This window comes from Salminus brasiliensis, chromosome 4 (genome assembly GCF_030463535.1).
Source record: "Salminus brasiliensis chromosome 4, fSalBra1.hap2, whole genome shotgun sequence".
In the NCBI taxonomy this organism is placed as follows: Eukaryota; Metazoa; Chordata; class Actinopteri; order Characiformes; family Bryconidae; genus Salminus; species Salminus brasiliensis.
Genome location: NC_132881.1, coordinates 28,607,015 through 28,627,543, shown reverse-complemented (window position 1 = coordinate 28,627,543; position 20,529 = coordinate 28,607,015). Strand labels below are relative to the sequence as shown.

Sequence of the window (20,529 nt, the reverse complement as noted above, 5' to 3'; positions counted from 1 at the left end):
CAACATGCTTGCTCCAAATAAAACAAAAAAAAACAAAACATGGATTCAACCATGGAACAACCTGGAAAGTCAGACCAACATATGTGTATTATGCATTTTATAGCATCACACTGTTGGTAGTAGTGTAAGTGTATACTTGGATACAGTTGGATTTGTTTTCAGTGGAGTAGAATCCTAGGGGATGACATTTGGATTCTATGTCTAGTGTTGGGTAATTTACCAAAAATCTCCAACCACTCCCATCAGTATTAACTTACATACCAGTTTACAGAACTGCTAATATTTCTGTAAGCCATTCGATGCGGTTTAAAGTAAGCATTTGCACATTGGCATAGTGGCTGAATGTTAAAGCAATGGTTTTCTAATTTTACACAACACAACCATGTCTTAATCTCCAGGAGAATACATATGACTGATAAGAAATGTTTTAAAGCAGTCTATGAGGTAATGGCATAATTAAGAGTAGAAACAGCTCAACTTCAAACTGCTCTGAGGCAGAGCAGTAGATGTTACTGTGTCCTGCTCAGTCTCCACTCAGGGGCAGGATGATCAAAACTGGGAACTTCTGTCTCAAAAGATGACATACACACACATACACAGATTGTAAATAAACTGGCTACCATAGCTACTGGCCCCGACAGGATTCCCAAACAGATATCTGGACAATAACTGCCTGAGATCATACAGAACCTGCAGAATTCTTGAGTGAAATGCTGACTGCTGTCTCATATTTGAGTGCTTATATTTCACTATTATCTTAACCCCTTATGCTCTGTGACTTTTATTACACCCTAAGGATTACTAGTACTAGTTTAAAAGGCTACAGAACTGTATTTCTCTTTGTATGCATCAGAGGTTAACACACCCTCTTTGGAGTTTTTGAGGCGTTACATAGGAGCGTGTAAATGGTTGCTGCCTTGCGTTGTGGAGGTTGTTGTTTTCTAAATGAAAGCTCATGGAGAATAAATGTGTACATTTCTAAATATTTGAATCATCTTGTTCAGAACAGCAGTGAATCGTTCCTTTAAATCCAGATAAATAAATCATGATTTGTTTACAGCTATGTCATTATAATGCAGATCCAGATGCAGTGTTTTGCTGTTGTTTTCATATTGTTCATATTGCATTTCCTGTTATGTTTGTATACTCCCTCTTAGCCATGACCATAGACCTGCTGTGGCACCGGCTGTTGAGTTCCAATGGCCAATCACAATATGAGATCTATCAGTCCTGCGCCAAAAACTCTTAAATCATCTCTCTCTGTTTTTGTCTTGCCTAGGTTGAGTCAGAGGGCATCTTAGTAAATGGCACTAATTCAGAGCAGATGGAAGAGACCTGTGTGGTGCCAGAGGAAGAGGCGTGTGACGTATCTCAAGCACACTCCGCTCCACCTGACTCTCCCACGCCTCTCCAGCACGACCCTGAACCAGCACCAGCCGAAAGAGCCCTCCAGCCTGCTGTCAACCACCATGCACTTCTTACTCACCAGAGCTCTTTAAGCTCCCACAATGGTGCTAACTATATGAAACCAAACACTGAGAATCACATAGATCCCACTGACCTGCAGTCCAAGGCTCAGAGGACTGTGAACATGCTCACCGAAAGCCAGACCCCTGAGGCACTTCCTGAAAAGACAGTTCCTCTGAAGAAGATCAAGCTAGAAGAGCCTAGCACAGTGTCTGATGAACACAGCACATCCTATTTAAACAACAGTGACTGCTGCCAGGATGCTTTGTCTACTCTAGCAGCTGTAGTATGTTCCTCCATCACTGATTGGAAGGGTTTGGAGGAGAAGTGGGTTAGTCCTCAGACCTCAGATGCCTGTTCTTTTAAAACAGAAAGAGAAGAAAAAACATATCAGAGCCATTCACACCAGATAAGGACTCCGGACAGTCCAGCAGGTGCTGATAACCCTCATCAGAAAGACTCAGTTCCACTGTCGATGAATAGTGTCCAGTTTTTAGTTGAGCATAGGAACATAACTATTGATCAGGCTATAGCTATTGAGGTCTTGACCCAGCTGGCAGCTTCCTTCAAAGCAGATAATAAAGACCAGAACTCTCTGCAAGAAAACACATCGACCACAAATGTTTCATCAAACAGACAAATACCTCTCCAAGAAGCTATACCTGTATCAGAGGCTGTCTCCAACAAAGTCTCTGTAATCAATTCGCATCAGACTTCTGTCATTTGCAGCCCACTGAGCAGACAGGAGAGCTTCACCCATCGCAGCAACCCCACCCACCCCAAACTCTCCTTACAGGATCTCTGTATAGCTAGCTCATATGATAAGCTCTTGCATAGTCCAGAGAATGGAAAAGTAAGTCAAGCACTTTGTAAAACAGATAGTTTAGATGGCACTTTTAAGACTTTTAAGCATGTTGAAAGGAGGAGAGATGAGGAAGAGGTTGCAGCCCAGTTGGTGCTGCTTCCATTCATGATTCAATCAAGAAACAATCCAGTGTCTTCTGAAAACAGTCCCCCTAAGGGGATGCCAGTACAAACCATAAAATACAACCATCATGGCATTGGACAACATTTGAAAAAGCCAAGGAAAACAAAAACAACTCCCTCAAGTCCCAGGATATCGAAGAAAAGAGCCTCTGAGGTTGAGGGAGGCAACCATAGGATACCACTAGCCAAGAGGACACCCAATAGCAAACCCCCATTCAAGACAAAGGCCCAGCGAGTGGCCTTGCAGCAAAAGCCCAGACCACACCCCAAGAGGAGCCCGTTTCTGCCACAGTCTCAAATAGACCTGAAAAAATACCTAGCACAGGCTCATCATGAGAAACGGCAGCTTTTCCATTTCAGCAACAAGAGAGAGGACTTGGACTTGCAGAACCAGAAAGCTGTACCTTTCAAAACAGATCACGCAGCTCTGAAACATTTTCAAGGTAACCAATCCCAATCCAACGGACATTGTCACAGTCTCACAAATGGTCACCTAGGTGCTACACATGGCCAGAAGTATGAATGTGAAGAACATTTGAATTCTCAGGTATCGAAAACGTACAGTGTGCTAAATCATGGTGCTAAATCACAAGCCCAGTATGCCATGCCTAATGTCCCCGGTGCAGATCCATCGCAGGGTCCAGGGAGATGCCATAAAGTAAACAGCCTGAGCTGTGAGCCACGGCAGACTTCCCTCGATCAGAATGGATGTTACAAAGTGGACACATCTGGCTCTGTCACTGTATTGTCTGTGTCAGCTGGAAGTGTGGAAAATGGTAACACTGAATCCACAGAAGAAAACACTCCTGCGAAGCATATGCTTAACAGCTTTTTGGAATCTCCCTTCAAGTACTTGGACACTCCAACCAAGAATCTAATCAACACACCCTCCAAAAAAAACTCGGAGCTCCCTTCCTGCGACTGTAGGGGTAAGCTGTGTCATGTGATAAACTTTTAAACATTTTACAGGTTCAGAAATAGCATCACATATCTTGAGCTTACCAGATACAATAAACAGTAATAATACTCAAGTTTATAAATTGAGATATTAAGAAAACTAATTTTATATTTATAGAATTTATAGTCAAAATCAAGTCAATTTCTATTGGTCTATTCATCATGAAGTTCTGACACAATGTGAAAAACAACTGCCAGATTCAAATTATGTCAAAAAGTGAAAAATGGCAAATGTGGAGATACAGGGTTTTTGGCGGGACAGCAATGATATACATTCTTTATGTAAGCAGTGTTCTTGAATATGTAGCAAAACTGCAATGATCTGCTGATTCATTTCCTTTATAGAGCAAATCATTGAAAAAGAGGAGGGTCCATTCTACACACACCTTGGCTCTGGGCCAACTGTAGCAGCAGTCCGAGAGATGATGGAGGACAGGTATTGTTCTTCTTTCCCCCCTTTTTTAAACCTTCCAACACATCATTTTATTAAAGAGGAGTTCATTGCTGTACGCATGTTATCGTTAATTGCGTTTCATGCGTGTACATGTCTGTTGTGAAACGTTAACACACATACACGCAAATACCCATGCAGAAACACATGAAGGCCAAAGTATGCTCTCATGCACTCTCAAAGTTACAACAGGAAGCCACCTTTTTTGCTAAAGGGGCCCAACAGGGTGACTCTTACCACAGCGCACAGACCTACACCTGACCCTTTGTAGCTGTGGTGGGCTTTAGGCTAGGTTGTGCTTGGATGTCGTGAGTGGTGGATGCTTTCTCCTTCTCTGAAACTACCCTTCTATTTCAGGTATGGGGAGAAAGGCAAAGCAGTACGTGTGGAAGTTGTAGTTTATACTGGGAGAGAGGGGAGAAGCTCCCAGGGTTGTCCAATAGCCAAGTGGGTCAGTGACATATGTAATATACATTCTCTATTTTTTTTTCTGGATCACTGTTTTATCCCTTTAAAGCTTTAATAATAGCACTATTATTTAATTTGATTCTCACTTGTAGCTCATTAAAACAAGCTGAGAGCTTCTGTCAAAAGTATCTGCACCACATTTGTGTTTTCAAGCACAGGTGGAGCCATCAAAATGAGCAAAAAAAAGTCAGAATTGCAGACATAATATAAACTGAATGTAAATGTAAGTGTAATTTAGTTAGTGATGTAGTTATATAACTATTGATTTACTATTTCAGTAACAATTCATAATATTTATTCTTAATAACAATAATAATAGTAGTAGTAAAGCTAATATTCTAATCTTGCTGTATTGGAGTGGATTGTAATTGTGTTTGTGCATATAATTGACCCCCTCAGGTGATCCGTCGAGCCAGCGAGGAGGAGAAGCTGCTGTGCCTGGTGCGCCAGCGTGCAGGTCACTTCTGTCAAAACGCAGTGGTGGTCATCCTCATCCTAGCCTGGGAGGGGATCCCACGCAGCATGGCCGACAGACTGTACCAGGAGCTCACCCAGACCCTCTACAAATATGGCTCGCCCACCAGCCGCCGCTGCGCCCTTAATGAGGAGTGAGTCGGGAGCAACAGAGTGATGAACACATTTGTTCATGCATAGATAATAAATGTCATTTTCAGGGGGTGGTTATGTATGTCAGCTGTCAGAGATGGATGAAGGACACCAGTTCATGTTTGGAATCAAGTATTACTGGGCAACTAACATGCTTCTGTTGGCCTGTGGTTTTGTGTCTCCTCAGTCGTACCTGTGCTTGTCAGGGGCTGGACCCAGAGACCTGTGGAGCCTCCTTCTCTTTCGGCTGCTCATGGAGTATGTACTTCAATGGCTGCAAGTTTGCCCGCAGCAAAGTGCCGCGAAAGTTTCGACTGCAGGGAGACTACCCAGAGGAGGTGAGAAGGGGATTAGTGAGCAGTTTGATGCTGACTTTGAAAGATACTTTTCTCCCTGCTAACGTTGCTGAGGTGCTTAAAAGTGCCCTGTGAAATGGTCTGCTTTGATTAGAAATGTAAGGACAGTGTGAGATCTCATTAATAATGAAAGCTCAGCTCTTCATGTAGACCAATACAGGCTTTTGCCTCCTGTGGACCATGAATAGAATTGCCTCAGGGAGTAGTATACAGCTGAAAAAGCCAGCCCAAAGTAGTAGTACACAGGGTCTTTACTGTGTAGAAAAAGCTTGGTAACATACTGTGAAAAAAAAACCCTAATAGATTTTCATTTTGCTTATTTCATCAGGAGGAAAAGCTAGAAAGCAACCTGCATAAGCTGGCAACTGATGTGGCTCCTTTGTATAAGAGACTTGCTCCTGAAGCCTATGAAAACCAGGTAGGAATCACATGTCTAGACAATGACATTAAATGGCATTGAAGTCAACCTGGAATTATATTTTTCTGTATTACACTGTATTAGTTCATGTTCTCGTAATATTAAGTACAATTCATCATTCCATTTAAGACAGACGTCTTTTTTTTGCCTGTGATCTACCATTCTGCCCTCCTCTAACCCTTAGGGTGGCATAAAAAACCCTCAACATGTCATTGTTACAATGGCACAGCGGTTTCATTATACAAGTGCCAAAGCAAACAGTGAGGACTTAATGAACAAAATTAAATTGCTGTATATCCCAGAGGTGGAAGTAGGTCACACCTGTGCAAGTTTCAAACAAGTAACGTTCATGCTATTAGTCAAGCAAGACAAGTCAAGTCATTGTACTGGTCCAGCAAGTCATACTAACTTCTGGTGGTCTACCCCAGTTTCCACGTTTTAATAATTTAAAAGACTGTTTGTCACGTAAAGTTTAGCATAAGCACACAAGCATGAGCGCGCACACGTGGACACAAAACCACACCAGAGAAAGAGGTGTTAACGAGAGCAAGAGAGAAAGAGAGAGAGAAGCCAAGAACCGCAGTAATTACTGCTCATGTTAGCCTATTTTTGACAGACGTAATTACGCTTGCCTAACAGAATGTGGACAAGATCTGTCTCTGACCACCTCCGAATATGGTTTGAGTGATCCGATCATAATCCGATTTGCATTTACAAAGAAAAAGTCTTATTTGATTAGGGTCATGGTGAGTCCGGGGCCTACCCAAAATCATTGGACACAAGGCAGGAATTTACTAGGGTACTACACAAAAATATCCAGTGTATATATCAAATATCCTAAAGAGAATATTTCATTAAAAAATAGTTGAGTCCTTTCGAGTCATCAAGTCTCACGTCCTTAATTTTGACTCAGGTCCGATTCAGGTCAAGTCACGTGACTTGAGTCCTCCACCTCTGGTATATGTGGTATGGCTCTGACTTTTGAAAAGCCTATGAATGTTTAAAAAAGAGATGCCTTCAGTTGATATGTGACCTTTCAGGTGGAGCAGGAGCAGTCAGGGCAAGACTGTCGACTGGGCTGGAGAGAGGGTCGGCCATTCTCTGGCGTGACAGCTTGTGTGGACTTTTGTGCTCATGCTCACAGGGACACACACAACATGCACAACGGGAGTACTGTGGTGAGTATTGTCTGTCACCTCACTGGTGATTCCATTCACAATACCAGCCCTCAACAACACTTACTAGATCTCGTCATAATCGTACTACAAATAACATTACTAGATGGATAAAAACATTTATTGTCATTGATGCACCGTTGCAGAAGAACATAGGATTCTACACAGCATATCTATAAGACATAAGAGCCTAAACAAGAAGAACAAACTGAAACACTGAGTCATTATAAGTATAATATAGTAAGGATGTAGTATCATTGATGCAATTTCTTTGGGATCCTTGGTACTTTTTTGCTTCTCATCACTACACCACTACAACTGCTGTAGTGGGTATCTTGCCCAAGGATTCTCTTTAGTATAGCATGGTGTGGTTGCCCAGACAAGGAATCAAATTCCAGTTTGCCCCATGAAGGGCAGAAGCATTACCCATTGTTCATTTCCCATCTGCAGAAACAGCATCAACCTAAATTCGCTTATGTTGGATATGTTTAGTACAGTTTCTGCCCTAGCTTCATGACCAGTCAGTTTTCTTCTTCATGTCAGTGATGCACACGTAAGCTACTTGAGTGCCAATAGCTCCACCTTGTGGAGACACTTTAGCCTGCTAAACTAGTAAGTGAGCGGCAGCCTCACGAGCCATGTCTGTGAGATACACACTTTCCGATATGCAGAAATCTCAGCAGAATATGCCCAGTTTTTCTGTGTGGGCTACAAATAACACTGTGTCCCTGTTTGGCCTGCAGGTATGCACTTTAACTAAGGAGGATAACCGTGCAGTGAGAAACATTCCAGAGGACGAGCAGCTGCATGTCCTGCCTCTTTACAAGATCTCGGAGACTGATGAGTTTGGTCGTGTGGAGGGACAGTGGGCTAAGATAGAGACTGGAGCGCTGCAGGTCCTCTCTTCCTTCCCAAGAGAGGTGCGTCTGCAGGCTGAGCCCGTCAAGTCTGCCCGTAAAAGGAGACAAGAGGCCAAGAGAGAGCGAGAGAAACACGGCAGCCAGGAGAAGAAGCAGGTCACTCCGGTGAAAGTGAAGAACGAGCCCCTCAAAGGTATCATCGGTGTTGCTTGCCCTCTAAGGAGCCACACTGTCTTTATGATTTATTGAGCAGGTTCTATTGCTGTGATGCTCTGAGGAGTTCTCACAGAGTCCTTGTAGAATACAATATCCCTTATCCAACATTTTCACTTGTAATTGGTTAACTTTTGAAACACTCAAAAAGTAAATCATTGAAAGTGTTGTCACACATTTCCACAGACTCAGAGTAGAGAGAGCACATATGGGCTTTATTATCCCAACTTAAATGCTTTTGCAATAATGTCAGCATATTTTCAGTTCATAAGTCCTGGTCTGTTTTATTTTTCTTCATAGGTTTTAAAAACTCTTCCTCTGAGCTTTCACCATGCTTCAAAACAGAGACACGTTCTCCGACTCCTTACTGTTCCCCTATGCGACTGCCTAGGACTCCAGACATAGGGAGCAACCTACTGGACCTATTGGACTCTTCCAGTCCTTACAGGAGCACATTTGGTACTCCTCCAGTGAGCTCTACCCGAGACACAGCAGCACTTTCCTCCTCCCCTCACTCCGTCCTCCCTGCCCCACCTTATCAGAATGTTGGAGAACTGGCCCAGAGCAATAGATCTCCCCTCCTCAGACATGGACCAGGGTTAGAAGCAATGAGACACAGCTCTCCAGAGCTCTCAGAACAGAAACCATTCAGAACCCAGCAGCAAGTGGCCAGCCCCTTGGGTTTCCGTGACAACTGTTTCGCAGTAAAACCTGAGCCTGAGGAGGTTCGTTGTTTCCAAGGAGGAGCTGCTCCTAGACTGCTCTCCCCTTCTCGGGCTGAAGGTCTCCACAGCCGCCTGAACTTCCGCCAAGCGCAGCCGAGCCTGGACGACCACCATGGGCCGCCGGTGACTCCAAGGCCCCTGACCCCTGAAGAGGTCAAGGCTGAGGAGGTGTGGTCAGACAGCGAGCACAACTTCCTGGATGGGGACATTGGTGGGGTCGCGGTGGCCCCCTCTCATGGCTCCATCCTCATCGAGTGTGCCCGGCGGGAGCTGCACGCTACCACCCCCATCCTGCGGCCCAACCGCAGCCATCCCACTCGCATCTCTCTGGTCTTCTATCAGCACAAGAGCCTTAACGTGCCTGGCCACGGCCTGCTCCGATGGGAAGCCAAGATGGCGGAGAAGGCCAGGGAGAGAGAGGAGGAGGCCATGCGGCTGGGACTGGAGCCTGGAGCCAGAAAATCAAAGGCAGCGGAGAGCGACACGGAAAGTGGAGAGGAGGACGTGTGGCAGGACGAGAGAGAGAAGCTACAGGTCCCTACCCGCCAGTCACTAACAGCTACTCGGGATGGCCTCATCACATCAGCGCCATACGCCCTCACCCGGGTCACCGGGCCTTACAACCGCTGGACGTGACAGTGGCCAGGGCCACTTTTTTAGCTAATGCCTTACCTCAGTCAGCTCTATCTCTTTTGACACCTGTTCATACATGTGCTCTTTTTTCTTTCAAGCTCTTCATCTCAGCTTTTAAAACGATGCTGACCACCCGTTCGTCAGTTTTTAACTGTGAGTTTTGGTGCATATATATATATGTCTGTTTTTTTACTGTAAAGAGACGGTGCTCAGAACAGATGTTTAAAAACTGGTTTTATACACACAAAAAAGGTTAGATAAAATTAGTGCATAGAAGATGTGACTATTTATTCTGAACGTTTTCGCAACTATTTGTATTTAATTTCTGGTCCAAGCCTGTTTACTGCAATATGACTGTGTCAGCCTGTAAATGATGTGTGTAGGAAACACTCAGAATTGACATGATAAAAAATGTGAATTCGATTGTTTGGTTTTGTTTTGGTTTTGTTTGTTTGTTTCATCCTTGGGTGCTCTCTTGTCAAATATTCAGTAACCGCTATTTTATGGTGCCATTGTAGCAGTAACTTACTTTGAGTAACCACAGACATACATTACTCATTAAAGTATCGTGACACGATAGGTTATTGGTTAGATTTGAATGTACATGTAGCATTGGTTTTATCACACAGTGATGTTGGTAATGAAGGTACATCTACATAGATTCTGGATTATGAAATTATTCCCGTTATACATGGCATTGTTTGAAAAAAGCACTTTTAAACAACTTGACTTTCGAAATGTCCTGTATGCACAGTTTTTTGTTTGTTTGTTTTGTTTTGGGTTTTTTTTTTGAGTGACCTCCTTCATCCAATGTTTGTATATATATGCTTTGCATGTTAGTTTTGGAACTCATCCATGATTTTTAAACCATGCTTATAAAAGCAATAATCATGGAACATTATATGCTGCATTTTGATAATGTGTCAAATTGAAACCATTTTATTACTGGAACATAAAAGATATTATTACTAGTTTCCCAATTTTTGAGGTTTTTCAACTCCCAAAGAGTTTAAAACATGACTTGAAACAGCCTTTTATACATGATCAGATATGTTATATTTTGTCATTCGAGTGTGCTAAGATGTCTGAACAGTTTTACTGTATGTTTCTCACTGGTGCTTTATGAAGACCTACTATACATCCTCCTGAGATCAAATCAGTTTATTTTTATTGCTGCATAGTGCTTTTATTTCAAATAAATCATCCCATATCTTACCATATTTGTATTCCTGGATAGCATTTGTTTTTTTAACCAGAATATATGTATATTTTTTCCTTTTATGCGCATTAAGTGAAAAAGTCCCATTTCACATATATTTGTTTTCACTGCAATTCGGGAAATGTCTCTGTGTAAAGAGTCCAGCCATGAAGAAATGCCCACAAAATTTAGTGTAATAGATTAGTGTATTATATACATTTGGTTGTTTTGTTTTTAAGGCCTTTTTACCTTCTTAAGGTGCTAAAAATGTTACTGGTGCGCTCAAAGCTCTTCTTATTCACAGGCTAGCTGTGAAAGATTTTTCATGGCTTCTTGTGAGAGCTACACTGTATCTTGTTCTTATGGCAAAGACAGAGAAAGGTAGCAAAACAACCCCAATGTCAATCTACAATATAGGCAATTTGAAGTCGGTGTTTGATTGTTTGTTTTTTTGTTTCTTTCGTTACCTTTACCAAACACCCACACTGACAGAATTTTGCGAAGAGTTTTTTTGTAAGACATTTAGATAAATAAAGAGCGCCCACATTAACACAGAGCTGTGACATCAGTCTTTGTAGGGGATGGAATTTAATGGTGCTGATACAGAGCTTGAGCATCCCTTTGCTTTGCCAGTATCGTCCGTCATATTGAGTCAGCTCATAAACATCTGCTGACACTGACAATAATGAATAAAATGAATCGCACTAGAACATTGCACAAACACTAGAGAGTGACAGTAAAATCAGGTATTAGATATGTGAATGATTGTTCATTTTAAAAGACGTTTATGTGAAATTGCATTCCATTTGTGACAACCCCCCCCTCCCCACACACACACACAATTCTGTGCTTTAGTGATTTCCCAAATTAACAACCGCCAAAGTTTGACAGGAAAGCTTATAATGAGAAGTGAGATATTTAAATATATAAAGAAAGAAAAGTATGCTAGTTTTGAAGCGATTGACTTGATGATAACTAACTGGCCATCATTTGAATTTCTTTGCTATTAATTTTCTCTTTTTTATTTTGTACCCAAACATTTGAGTCTTCTCACACTGTCTTCCTGATCTATTTCAAGTATGAGACAGTTTCCATACAATAACAACTTTGAGACGAATATTGTTTCTGAATGTAAACCATTAAAGGCTGTAAACAGTACAGGATTTTGTGGTGTATCTGTTGTTTATACCTCCTAGTGTCTTGCTGTATTTTTAGGGATTTTCTTTGTCAAGGACAGTAAAACAGCACCAGCTAGTCTTAAAAGAAATAAAATGTAAAAGTGTATCAACGTTTGAAACCTCTGTCTGTCTGTTTTTGCCTGTCGATGTAGAGAATGTAAAAATAGTGGAGAAATATTATTTTATATTCTTAATCTATTCTGAGGATGCAATCAGACTCAACAGTATGCTCTTAATGAATCATTAAGTTATCATTATTTTGTAAAATTAGCTAGTTTAAATAATTATCAGTCACTAAACCTAGTAAACAATAAAATGTAATCATTTCATAATTCTTTCCAAAATGTGTCATTAGAATGCTTTTATTCAGTAATTTAGTTGCTAATTAAGGTATAAATAGTGAGTGTGTAAATGTGTTTGAGGTGAATGCCTTGATGTGTTACTCATCTATCAAGAGCAAAACAAATTATTATGCCTGGCTAATTTTCCTTTTCCTTTTTTTTGGCTGGTTTACATCACCTCAACAGCTCACAGGAGCCATATAGCATAGCATAGCAGTGTTTCAACACTGTAACAAGAACACTGTAAATACTTCTTGTAATTATTCCAGAGTCTTACTGGATAGTCTTGCTGTCTTCTCTGTGTCCTCTAGATGCTCCATGCTGTTACCTAGCTGGGCATAAATAAAAGACGAAATCATGTTTTTTTTTTTGGTATGTCACTGATATGTACTGAACTCTCATTATTCAACTATTACAGAGAAAATCCAGCTTTCCACACACATCCTGCACACTCAGTACTGTGTAAGCTAGACTCAGCTTTGTGGGCTTTTTGTGCTTTCCTTTTTGGAAAGAGGATTTCTGAATGATTAATGTTAACAATACTGGGTAATTAATGCAAAATTGCTTATGGAAACCAAACTACCTAATGGTTTTCATATTTTAATTAGTTTGATTTCATAAGTATCATAAGTATCTTCCTTACATGGAGACTAATCTACAAAAGTAAACATTTACATATACCTGCCTATTCACACTACATCCGTTTAGCTCTGTGCATTCATCCTGAAATTATAAGCAGTGTTTCAGCTTGGACAGCAGCCATAAAGGGCAGCCAATTAGAATTAGAAGTAATTTGCATATCTTAATTAAGAAGAACAATATTTTGACTTGTAGCCAATGCATTCCAGTTATGGGTATTTTAGAGTGTTTCTGTAAATCTGCGAATGCTGCAAATTGTATGGGAAAACCTACTGTAGTTTTGATACATACACTGGCACAAATGTTAGAATTATACTTTAGGTTAAAAGATTTACTATATATATATATATATATATATATATATATATATATATATATATTACACACTTATTAAACTAGATTTATATATATATATATATATATATATATATATATATATATATATATATATATATATATATATATATAAATCTAGTTTAATAACAGTGTGTAAAAACTGTATCAGCAGTAGTATCAGCACCGCCCAGCTGTGAGATGCAGGTACACAAGTCAAGGCGGCAGTGATGCTGATGGCGTTCAGTGGCAGTAAAATTAGCGCGCACTCTCCGGAGTTACCAGACAGGAGTTTCTTTTTCATCAGACAGAAGTGCGTAAATTGATGATGAGCACTGACGTGGCTGGCGGCGTGGTGGTCCGTGAGGTGGGTGTTGGACCTCAGCGCACGACTCACGCGTGTCCTCTGCAGGCCGCCGTACAGTCCGAGCGGTTTCGCGTGACGCAGCGGCGCCGAACGAGCAGCAGAATCTCATACAGGCAAGATGGCGACATCGGAGCCGGTAAGAGGGGCAGGGGAGCGCAGAGTGCAGGCTTTACCACAGTCTGAAATGGTAAAAAATGCGACGCCCGACTCGCTTATGAGCCAGTGTAGCGGTATCTGTGGAAATGTCGGAGAGGGATTTGTTAAAGTGAGCGTTTTGGGAGTATGGGTGTGAGCCGCTAGGCTAACGCTACTAACGCAGGCGGTGTTTGAGGGACCTGGCGGCTGCATCGCGGGCGACTTTGTCGGCGGAGAGAGACGACAGCACCCGCTGTTCGCTTCGTAATCACATCTGTCTCTCGCGGAGGGTTGCTGCGTTAGATTTGAGGTTTGAGCGAGATTTAAGGTTAAATTTTTTGGCCGGTCTCTCGACTCGAAGTCAGCCCCGTTCAGACAGGCGGACACGTGTGTTGGCTGCTAGCTCGATTTCTAGGCTAACACGGGCTACGCAGCTCTGGAGCCCTAGACCGCGATTAGCTCCCTCTCCGTCTCTCTGTCTGCCTGACGCACCCCTAACTCATCCAGGGTGCACCCTAACTGCAGAGATGTGATAACGGTTGGGTGTGCGGACCTAATCTGAAAAGAGAGAGGCCGGCGGGTGTAAGATCAGCGGATCTGGTGGACTAGTAAACAGGACTCCGTTCTTCCACTTATGAATGAACTAACGTTAGCCACCTAGCTAACGTCCATGATACGAATCGGATTTATGAGGCTGAGCTTGGTTTTACCGACAGTAGAGGGTGTGTTTGCTCCAGATCTGCTCAGTTACTTTCGTCTCCTTTCGTGTTTCTAAAGTCAGTCCGCTTCTAGCTATAAACGCCTGAGCTGCTTTGAGGGACGCAAACCTGGGTGCAGTGGTTTCACCGATTCCGACTGATCTAACTTCCTTTGTCTGATCGCGTTGAATATTTGCCTGTGGTCTAAACAAGCGTGTGAGCTTTAACTAGCAGCACTGTAGGAAGACATTTTCACTTTTCACGACTTCATGATTTTTTTTCCTGGGTTTTGGGAAGTAGGAAGAGGCAGAACCACGTTTAAAAACCAAATGGTTATTTTTTTCTGAAAAATGGAGCACGTTGTTACAGTTAATCAGGACTGCTAAATAATTTTCTGTAATAATTGAAAATATTAAAAATGTATTCTGACGTAATTTATCAGGACATTTCTAAAATACGGTCGGTTCTCCACACCTCCCTTCATCTGTTTCCATTTAGTGAGGTACCGTGTCTGGTTCGTCAGCAGCTCCGGCTTCTGATGTATTTTATTTTAAGCAAAAATACTGTATAAAATATATAAAATTTAAAATCTAAAAATTTAAAATATAAAATTCTGTACCGGTATCAACTCTGACTTAAATTCTGATATTTATAGTGTTCCACTTTTTATAGGTTGTACTTTTTATATATTGTCCCAAATAAGATATAATGCGCTTGAAGTAACAGTATTTACTGGTTGAGTAACTGCACTTTTCAGAGCTATAAAAAAATGAAATGGCCACAATGCAAAGTAGGAAAGCATAGTCTTGCTAAACTTGACCAAACAGCTTTTTCATTGGTGTTAAAAATATGCATCTTAGATAAGTGAAACAAATGCCAGCTTAGATATGAAAAGTGCTTAAACAGCAATTTTACTGCTTAAAAAGCTGCTTAAACTCAACTTTTTTTTTCAGAACCTAAAAAAAGATTTTAAAAAATGTATATTTAATGGTAAGAGCTATTTATGACTTTATGGCTTTTACTGGTTTAAACGTTTGGTTTCATAAAGTATGCAAACTTTAGTGCCTCAGTAAGAATCATGGTATACCAACACTAAGTGCTGGTGTCTGCGCCGGTACAAAATGTCAGTAATTAAGCTTTTTAAGTATTACTGTGCTTTTGATTTGTGATGAATGTGTACCTTTTGTTTGCTTGTGCAGCGAGGAACTGAAAGTGAAGAAGCTTCAAATGATAGTCCTACACCAGCTGTTGCTGAACAGTACGTTAAGCACCCTTTGCAAAACAGGTAAAGTAAATGCCCCCCCCCCCCCCCCCCCCTTTTTTTTTTTTTTTTTTTTTATTTCCTTTTTCTGTTAGGTGCTATTCAGGTTGCCCCAGTTTGCCTTTATAATGTGTTCAATTAGACACAACCCTGTTTGTTACAGGTACTGCCTCTACTGGCGGTCTTAATAAGACTTAAGTTTTTGGTTAAATTAAGCTAGTCCTTTTGCAACGTGGTTCACTTTGGCTACAGTAATCCTGGCCTTATTCGGCCCTCTCTAAAGTCATATGTGAGTGACCCAGGGTCAGCCTGTGTGACTGCACTGTAGGCTGGTGGGAAGTGCTGACCACACGCGTTGAGGTGTCCCTTTCCAGACACATCGGCCTTGTTGCTGCTTATTGCTCACATCTGGACCGATGAGAGACCTCACTGATTGTAGGCATAGTCCTAACTGTGTACTCAGCATGTGAAGGTGCAGCTTTTTTTTTAGGTGGAGTTTTGGCACTCTTGTTTGTGGTTATGAAGAGGCAAACTGTATGAACTTTAACTCAGGGCAGGAGTGTGGGTTGGAGTTTAAAAACGTGGTACACTGACCACCCCTACCTCCCTTTCTGCCTGGATAAAAGGATAATGTTACTCCATACAATAGCTTTTTGATGGGGAGTCCATTCATTGTTCTGCAGTTAGCCTAAAAGTTGTCAAGGCTCTTTGTTGAGTTCACACTTTCTCTATTCAGCATAAAGCCTGACCTGACTCCCTCATAATGATTCATCGTTTTCCACTTTCGTAACATATGCAATTTTGACTGAATAGATGCCTCGAAGTTCATGAGTTCATGTATTTCAGTTGTTTTAATTCCTTATTGATATCCTCACTATATCATCTCTGCAGATGGGCTCTCTGGTATTTCAAAAACGACAAGAGCAAAAGCTGGACAGAAAACCTACGACTGATCTCCAAGTTTGACACAGTGGAAGACTTCTGGGCGTAAGTGCCTCCCTGGAATTTGTGATATTACAGTAGTTTTAGTGTTTGAGGTTCTGGAGAAGCCTGTGTTGTCAGCAGTTGTCTTAAACAATGTTTTTAGCTGTTTTTGTTGTAATCCAACAGGTTATACAACCATATACAACAACCCAGCAAGCTTGGATTTGGCTGTGATTACTGCTTATTTAAGGTGAGAAGGAAAACTGTTCTGTGCCTGGTTTAACTTTGCAGTACTGACTGTAAAGTGTGCATGTAGTTAGGACTGTGTACAGGTGTGTGTTTTAGTCCCAAACCATCAGTGGTATAAAGTGGGACCAGATTTCACGAATGCACGTTCTACCCAGAAACCTGAATCTGTAAGCTTTTAGCAAGTTAGCAACATGCCATGCAAAACTTAACTTGAGCTAGTTGGTGTCTAACTATGACGGTGATTTTCTGGTTTTCTTTGGGAGAACTGGCCTTAAACTTTGAATGTTTAAATCTAGTCTAAGTAGAACAAATTCTAACACTCCTAATACACAAGTAGAGCTGTAGACCCATTGTGTTGACTTGCGGATATTGTCCTAGGTAAGCTTGAGTCTTAGAGTAATCTTTTGCATTGTTTACTAAAGCAGTACGCTGACATTTGTAGCTTGTATTTAAATGCAAGACAAACCTACTTGCAGCACGAGTTACGTCACCCTTGATCTGTGTTTGTGGGTGTATATTTTTTGTGTAATGTTTTTTGGGGGAAGCTGAGTGAATACATAACACCACTAACCAGATTACACACTGAGAATACATCACTTTGTATACTGAGTATTAGAACTTGAACAGCATAAAAGGCAGGTGGTCTATCTTTATGATAATGGCAAAACATTGAGCATGGTTACACATCTGAGGAAAAATGTCTCCCTCAACCAGGTTACAAATTATGGCAGTGTGTGTTCACTGGATTCATTTTGCTATTAAATACACTGCAGGTTGTACCAACTAAAGCACTCGATAGAGCAAGCTGTAACTTGCACCAAGCCATGACTTCTGTTTGTCGTTACACATCTATTATGTGGTATACGTATGTTTCTGAACATTTTTAATTGTGGCTCTACTGTGTTTCTCAGGATGGCATCAAACCCATGTGGGAGGACGACAGGAATAAACTTGGAGGAAGATGGTTAATGACCCTCAGCAAACAGCAGCGACACAATGACCTTGACCGATACTGGATGGAGACAGTAGGTTTCCCTTTTTCTTTTTCTTTTTTTTCTTTCCTCTGTTTCCCCTTTCCCCTAACATTAGGCCAATAACTAGGTCAGAGAGAATACTCTCTCAGGTTGCTCATTGGTGCACTGAATTTACCTTTGTGGTGTGGTGTTCTAATTTTGCTCTGTTCATTTATTTTTCAGCTGTTGTGTTTAATTGGAGAGTCTTTTGATGAGGCCAGTGATGACGTATGTGGAGCTGTGGTCAACGTTCGACCAAAGGGGGATAAAATAGCCATCTGGACAGGAAACTGCCAAAATAAAGATGCTATCATGACGATAGGGTGCGTCACCTTTAAAGTTTGTGTGGTGTATATTATTATTATTATTATTATTATTATTATTATTATTAATAATAATCATTTTAAGCGTCCATTAAAGCGAATTGTTCCTGCTTAGTACAAGCAATTGCATACTGTTATCTCTTTACTTTCTCCTTTTTTTGGCATGTGTGATCCCTGTCCACTAGGGGATAATCACACACCGGGCAACTGGACCTCTTTTTGTAAATAGAATTCTTTGAGGTTTAAACAGGGGACAGTTTGGCTGGTGTATTTGTTTAGAGGAGCCCATAATTCTTTTCGACATGTGCATTGTTGACCATGTTGTGCATTAATTTTTATTCTGTGTCTGTGTAGTGTTTTATGCCTCTGTCTCTTCCTTCCATTCAGGCTACAATACAAAGAGCGCCTGAATATCCCGATCAAAACACTTATCGGATACCAGTCCCACGATGACACCTCTAGCAAAAGTGGCTCTACAACAAAGAACATGTACTCAGTTTGAAGAAGACTTTCAACTTGTAGGTTTATAAAATTACCAATTTGCATCACATTAATACTTTTGAGTTGTCAACTACTGTAGTGTCCTTCCTTTTTAAGAAAACAAAAAGAAAAATGTTAAATATGTAAATGTATAGTAATCCCCATCCTAAACGATCAGCACGCATGGTGTGGGCCAAGGAATGTCTAATGATTTAGACCCACGAGGGGGACCGCATCAACTAAAGCTATATGAATCGAGCTAGATGATATTTTAGAGTTCAAGAGTTCTAAGAGTACTAGAACTGCCCTAGCTGAAGAGGTTCTGAGGCTTAGATTGAAGAGTCGCCTTTCTTTCCTTTAACCTTTCTTTTCTCATGCTTCTTATAAAAGTCTCACACATACAAGGAAAAAAAATATTGACAACTGAACCCACACACATTTTAAGGGCCACAACTATTTTAACATGCTTTGGTTGGAGGTGTTTGGCATGAGAAGTGATTGCAGAGGCGCCTGCAGATTGACCATCTTAACGGGTTGTAACAGATTAACTTTGGTTGTTCTCCGAGTTTAGAGTTTGGAAGGGTGGCCATTTATTGTTTCAGCTATGCTGAAATTGTGGAATCTTGCTTGTAGACCTATTTTCAAGTTTTTTGTGTTAGCCCCACATCTATTTATGGTATGCATTGCAGTTGAGCAGTTGATCTAGTGAGATGATGACTGAAAATCAAGTTTCTGTTTTTCTTTTTCTTTTTTTTGTTAGCGATGTGGACTACTGCTTAATATAGTCATCGGTTTTCTTTTCTTTTTTTACAGTGTATTATACAGTAAATGCCTATACAGCTTTTTAGGTGTGCTTTTCACATTTCTTCCCCTCCTAACAGCATTGTAAACATTTTCACACCACTTCAGTGGGTGAATTCAAATGAAGAGAATATTCATTGTGATTTTTTTTTTTTTTTTTTTTTCCCCTCATAATGTATCTGTCTGTAATTTCCAGATGTATATTACCTTCTTTCAAGTAAAGGTTAAGTGCTTTGCATTAACAGGATGATCTGTGCTGTTTCTTAACCCTCTGTCCATGCAGGCTTAATGAAACCACATCACATTTGAAGTACATCAGTTGCCGTTAGCATTGGTATAATCTTTGGTATAATTGTTCCTAAAACCTAATTTACCTAATTCATTTTTTTTTTTTTTTTTTTTTTTTTTTTTGGTTTAAGAAAGTAAAAATGTAACCATTGCTGTTGTGAAATGAGCCACTGATGTCTGTATACCACACCCATTATCCTGTTTCCAGACACTCAAGTGGCTAAAACTTGAACAGTTGCAGTCATTTCCTTGCCATATGTCACCGGTACAAACCTGGTTGTCCGTATGCAAATGTCACTGTGTGAAAACAGGTGGTAGAAAAAAAAAGTAATAATAATAATAAAGCTGATCCTACAGTCTGTGGATTGCTGTTTTGAATTATGAACAGTCACTAATTGAAGAAACAGTTCCTGGTGGTATAAAAATGAACCCCTATCAATCATTCAATGTGCTGGAACAGGTTCAAGTTAAGAGGCTACAAGTAAGGGTTTCAAATACAGGTTGTTTTTTCACCTCATAAAGAAAATGAAGCTGAATGTTGAGTTAAATTTCAGTTCGTGGATCAAATTGAGATTGTCAAAATGCTATTTAGTCAAAACGAACAGGCACACACTGGCTAGGTTTGGATTGAGGAAATGTATTTCACCACACATTGTGTTGTATGGGTCTCATTGACCACGTTAGTGACAGCTGGTGCGTCAGTTTAAGGCCCAGGCACCTACCAGCTTTAACATGTCAAGAATTTACTCTGTGGTGAAACAGCGACCTGCCACAAGGCGTTTCTCTTGTATTCAAGGCTCCAATCAGTAATTTGCTGATTTTGCTAAAACAGCTTTAAGGCTGTTTGTCTAAATAAACTCAAAGGTGGTGATGTGAAAACATCTATTATATGAATCATTTCATGAAGCAATTCCATTGGGGAAATTACTGTATGCAATTTCATAAAAACACAGACTGAAGAGCCTCTGTGGACTTTAGATGTCAA

The 20,529-nt window shown here is 40.8% G+C and overlaps 2 protein-coding genes across 4 annotated transcripts in view; both read left to right on the top strand.

The window, feature by feature from the left end:
- Positions 1-11,798, top strand: part of tet1 (tet methylcytosine dioxygenase 1) — a 37,848-nt gene extending 26,050 nt beyond the window's left edge. For all 3 annotated transcript variants that reach the window (XM_072677872.1, XM_072677871.1, XM_072677873.1), the window contains 9 exons: positions 1,280-3,383; positions 3,757-3,847; positions 4,220-4,313; positions 4,730-4,938; positions 5,124-5,274; positions 5,621-5,710; positions 6,751-6,888; positions 7,629-7,938; positions 8,259-11,798. In XM_072677872.1, coding sequence (XP_072533973.1) covers positions 1,280-3,383; positions 3,757-3,847; positions 4,220-4,313; positions 4,730-4,938; positions 5,124-5,274; positions 5,621-5,710; positions 6,751-6,888; positions 7,629-7,938; positions 8,259-9,319 — 4,248 coding nt within the window. In that variant the 3' untranslated portion in view covers positions 9,320-11,798. The remainder of the gene's footprint in view (positions 1-1,279; positions 3,384-3,756; positions 3,848-4,219; positions 4,314-4,729; positions 4,939-5,123; positions 5,275-5,620; positions 5,711-6,750; positions 6,889-7,628; positions 7,939-8,258) is intronic.
- Positions 11,799-13,425: 1,627 nt separating this feature from the next.
- On the top strand, positions 13,426-19,660 carry eif4e1c (eukaryotic translation initiation factor 4E family member 1c). Its single transcript, XM_072676895.1, has 7 exons — positions 13,426-13,508; positions 15,405-15,490; positions 16,358-16,453; positions 16,577-16,640; positions 17,551-17,664; positions 17,836-17,975; positions 18,363-19,660. The coding sequence occupies exons 1-7, from the start codon at positions 13,491-13,493 to the stop codon at positions 18,475-18,477; spliced, it is 633 nt and encodes a 210-aa protein (XP_072532996.1). The 5' UTR covers positions 13,426-13,490; the 3' UTR covers positions 18,478-19,660.
- The last annotated feature ends 869 nt before the right edge of the window (positions 19,661-20,529 follow it).

What these genes read in the sequence shown, in the direction of transcription:
- eif4e1c (XM_072676895.1), top strand. An exon ending in ACAGTGGAAGACTTCTGGGC is followed by an intron (nt 16,454 to 16,576) that starts GTAAGTGCCTCC and finishes GTAATCCAACAG; the next exon opens with GTTATACAACCATATACAAC. An exon ending in GTGATTACTGCTTATTTAAG is followed by an intron (nt 16,641 to 17,550) that starts GTGAGAAGGAAA and finishes TGTGTTTCTCAG; the next exon opens with GATGGCATCAAACCCATGTG.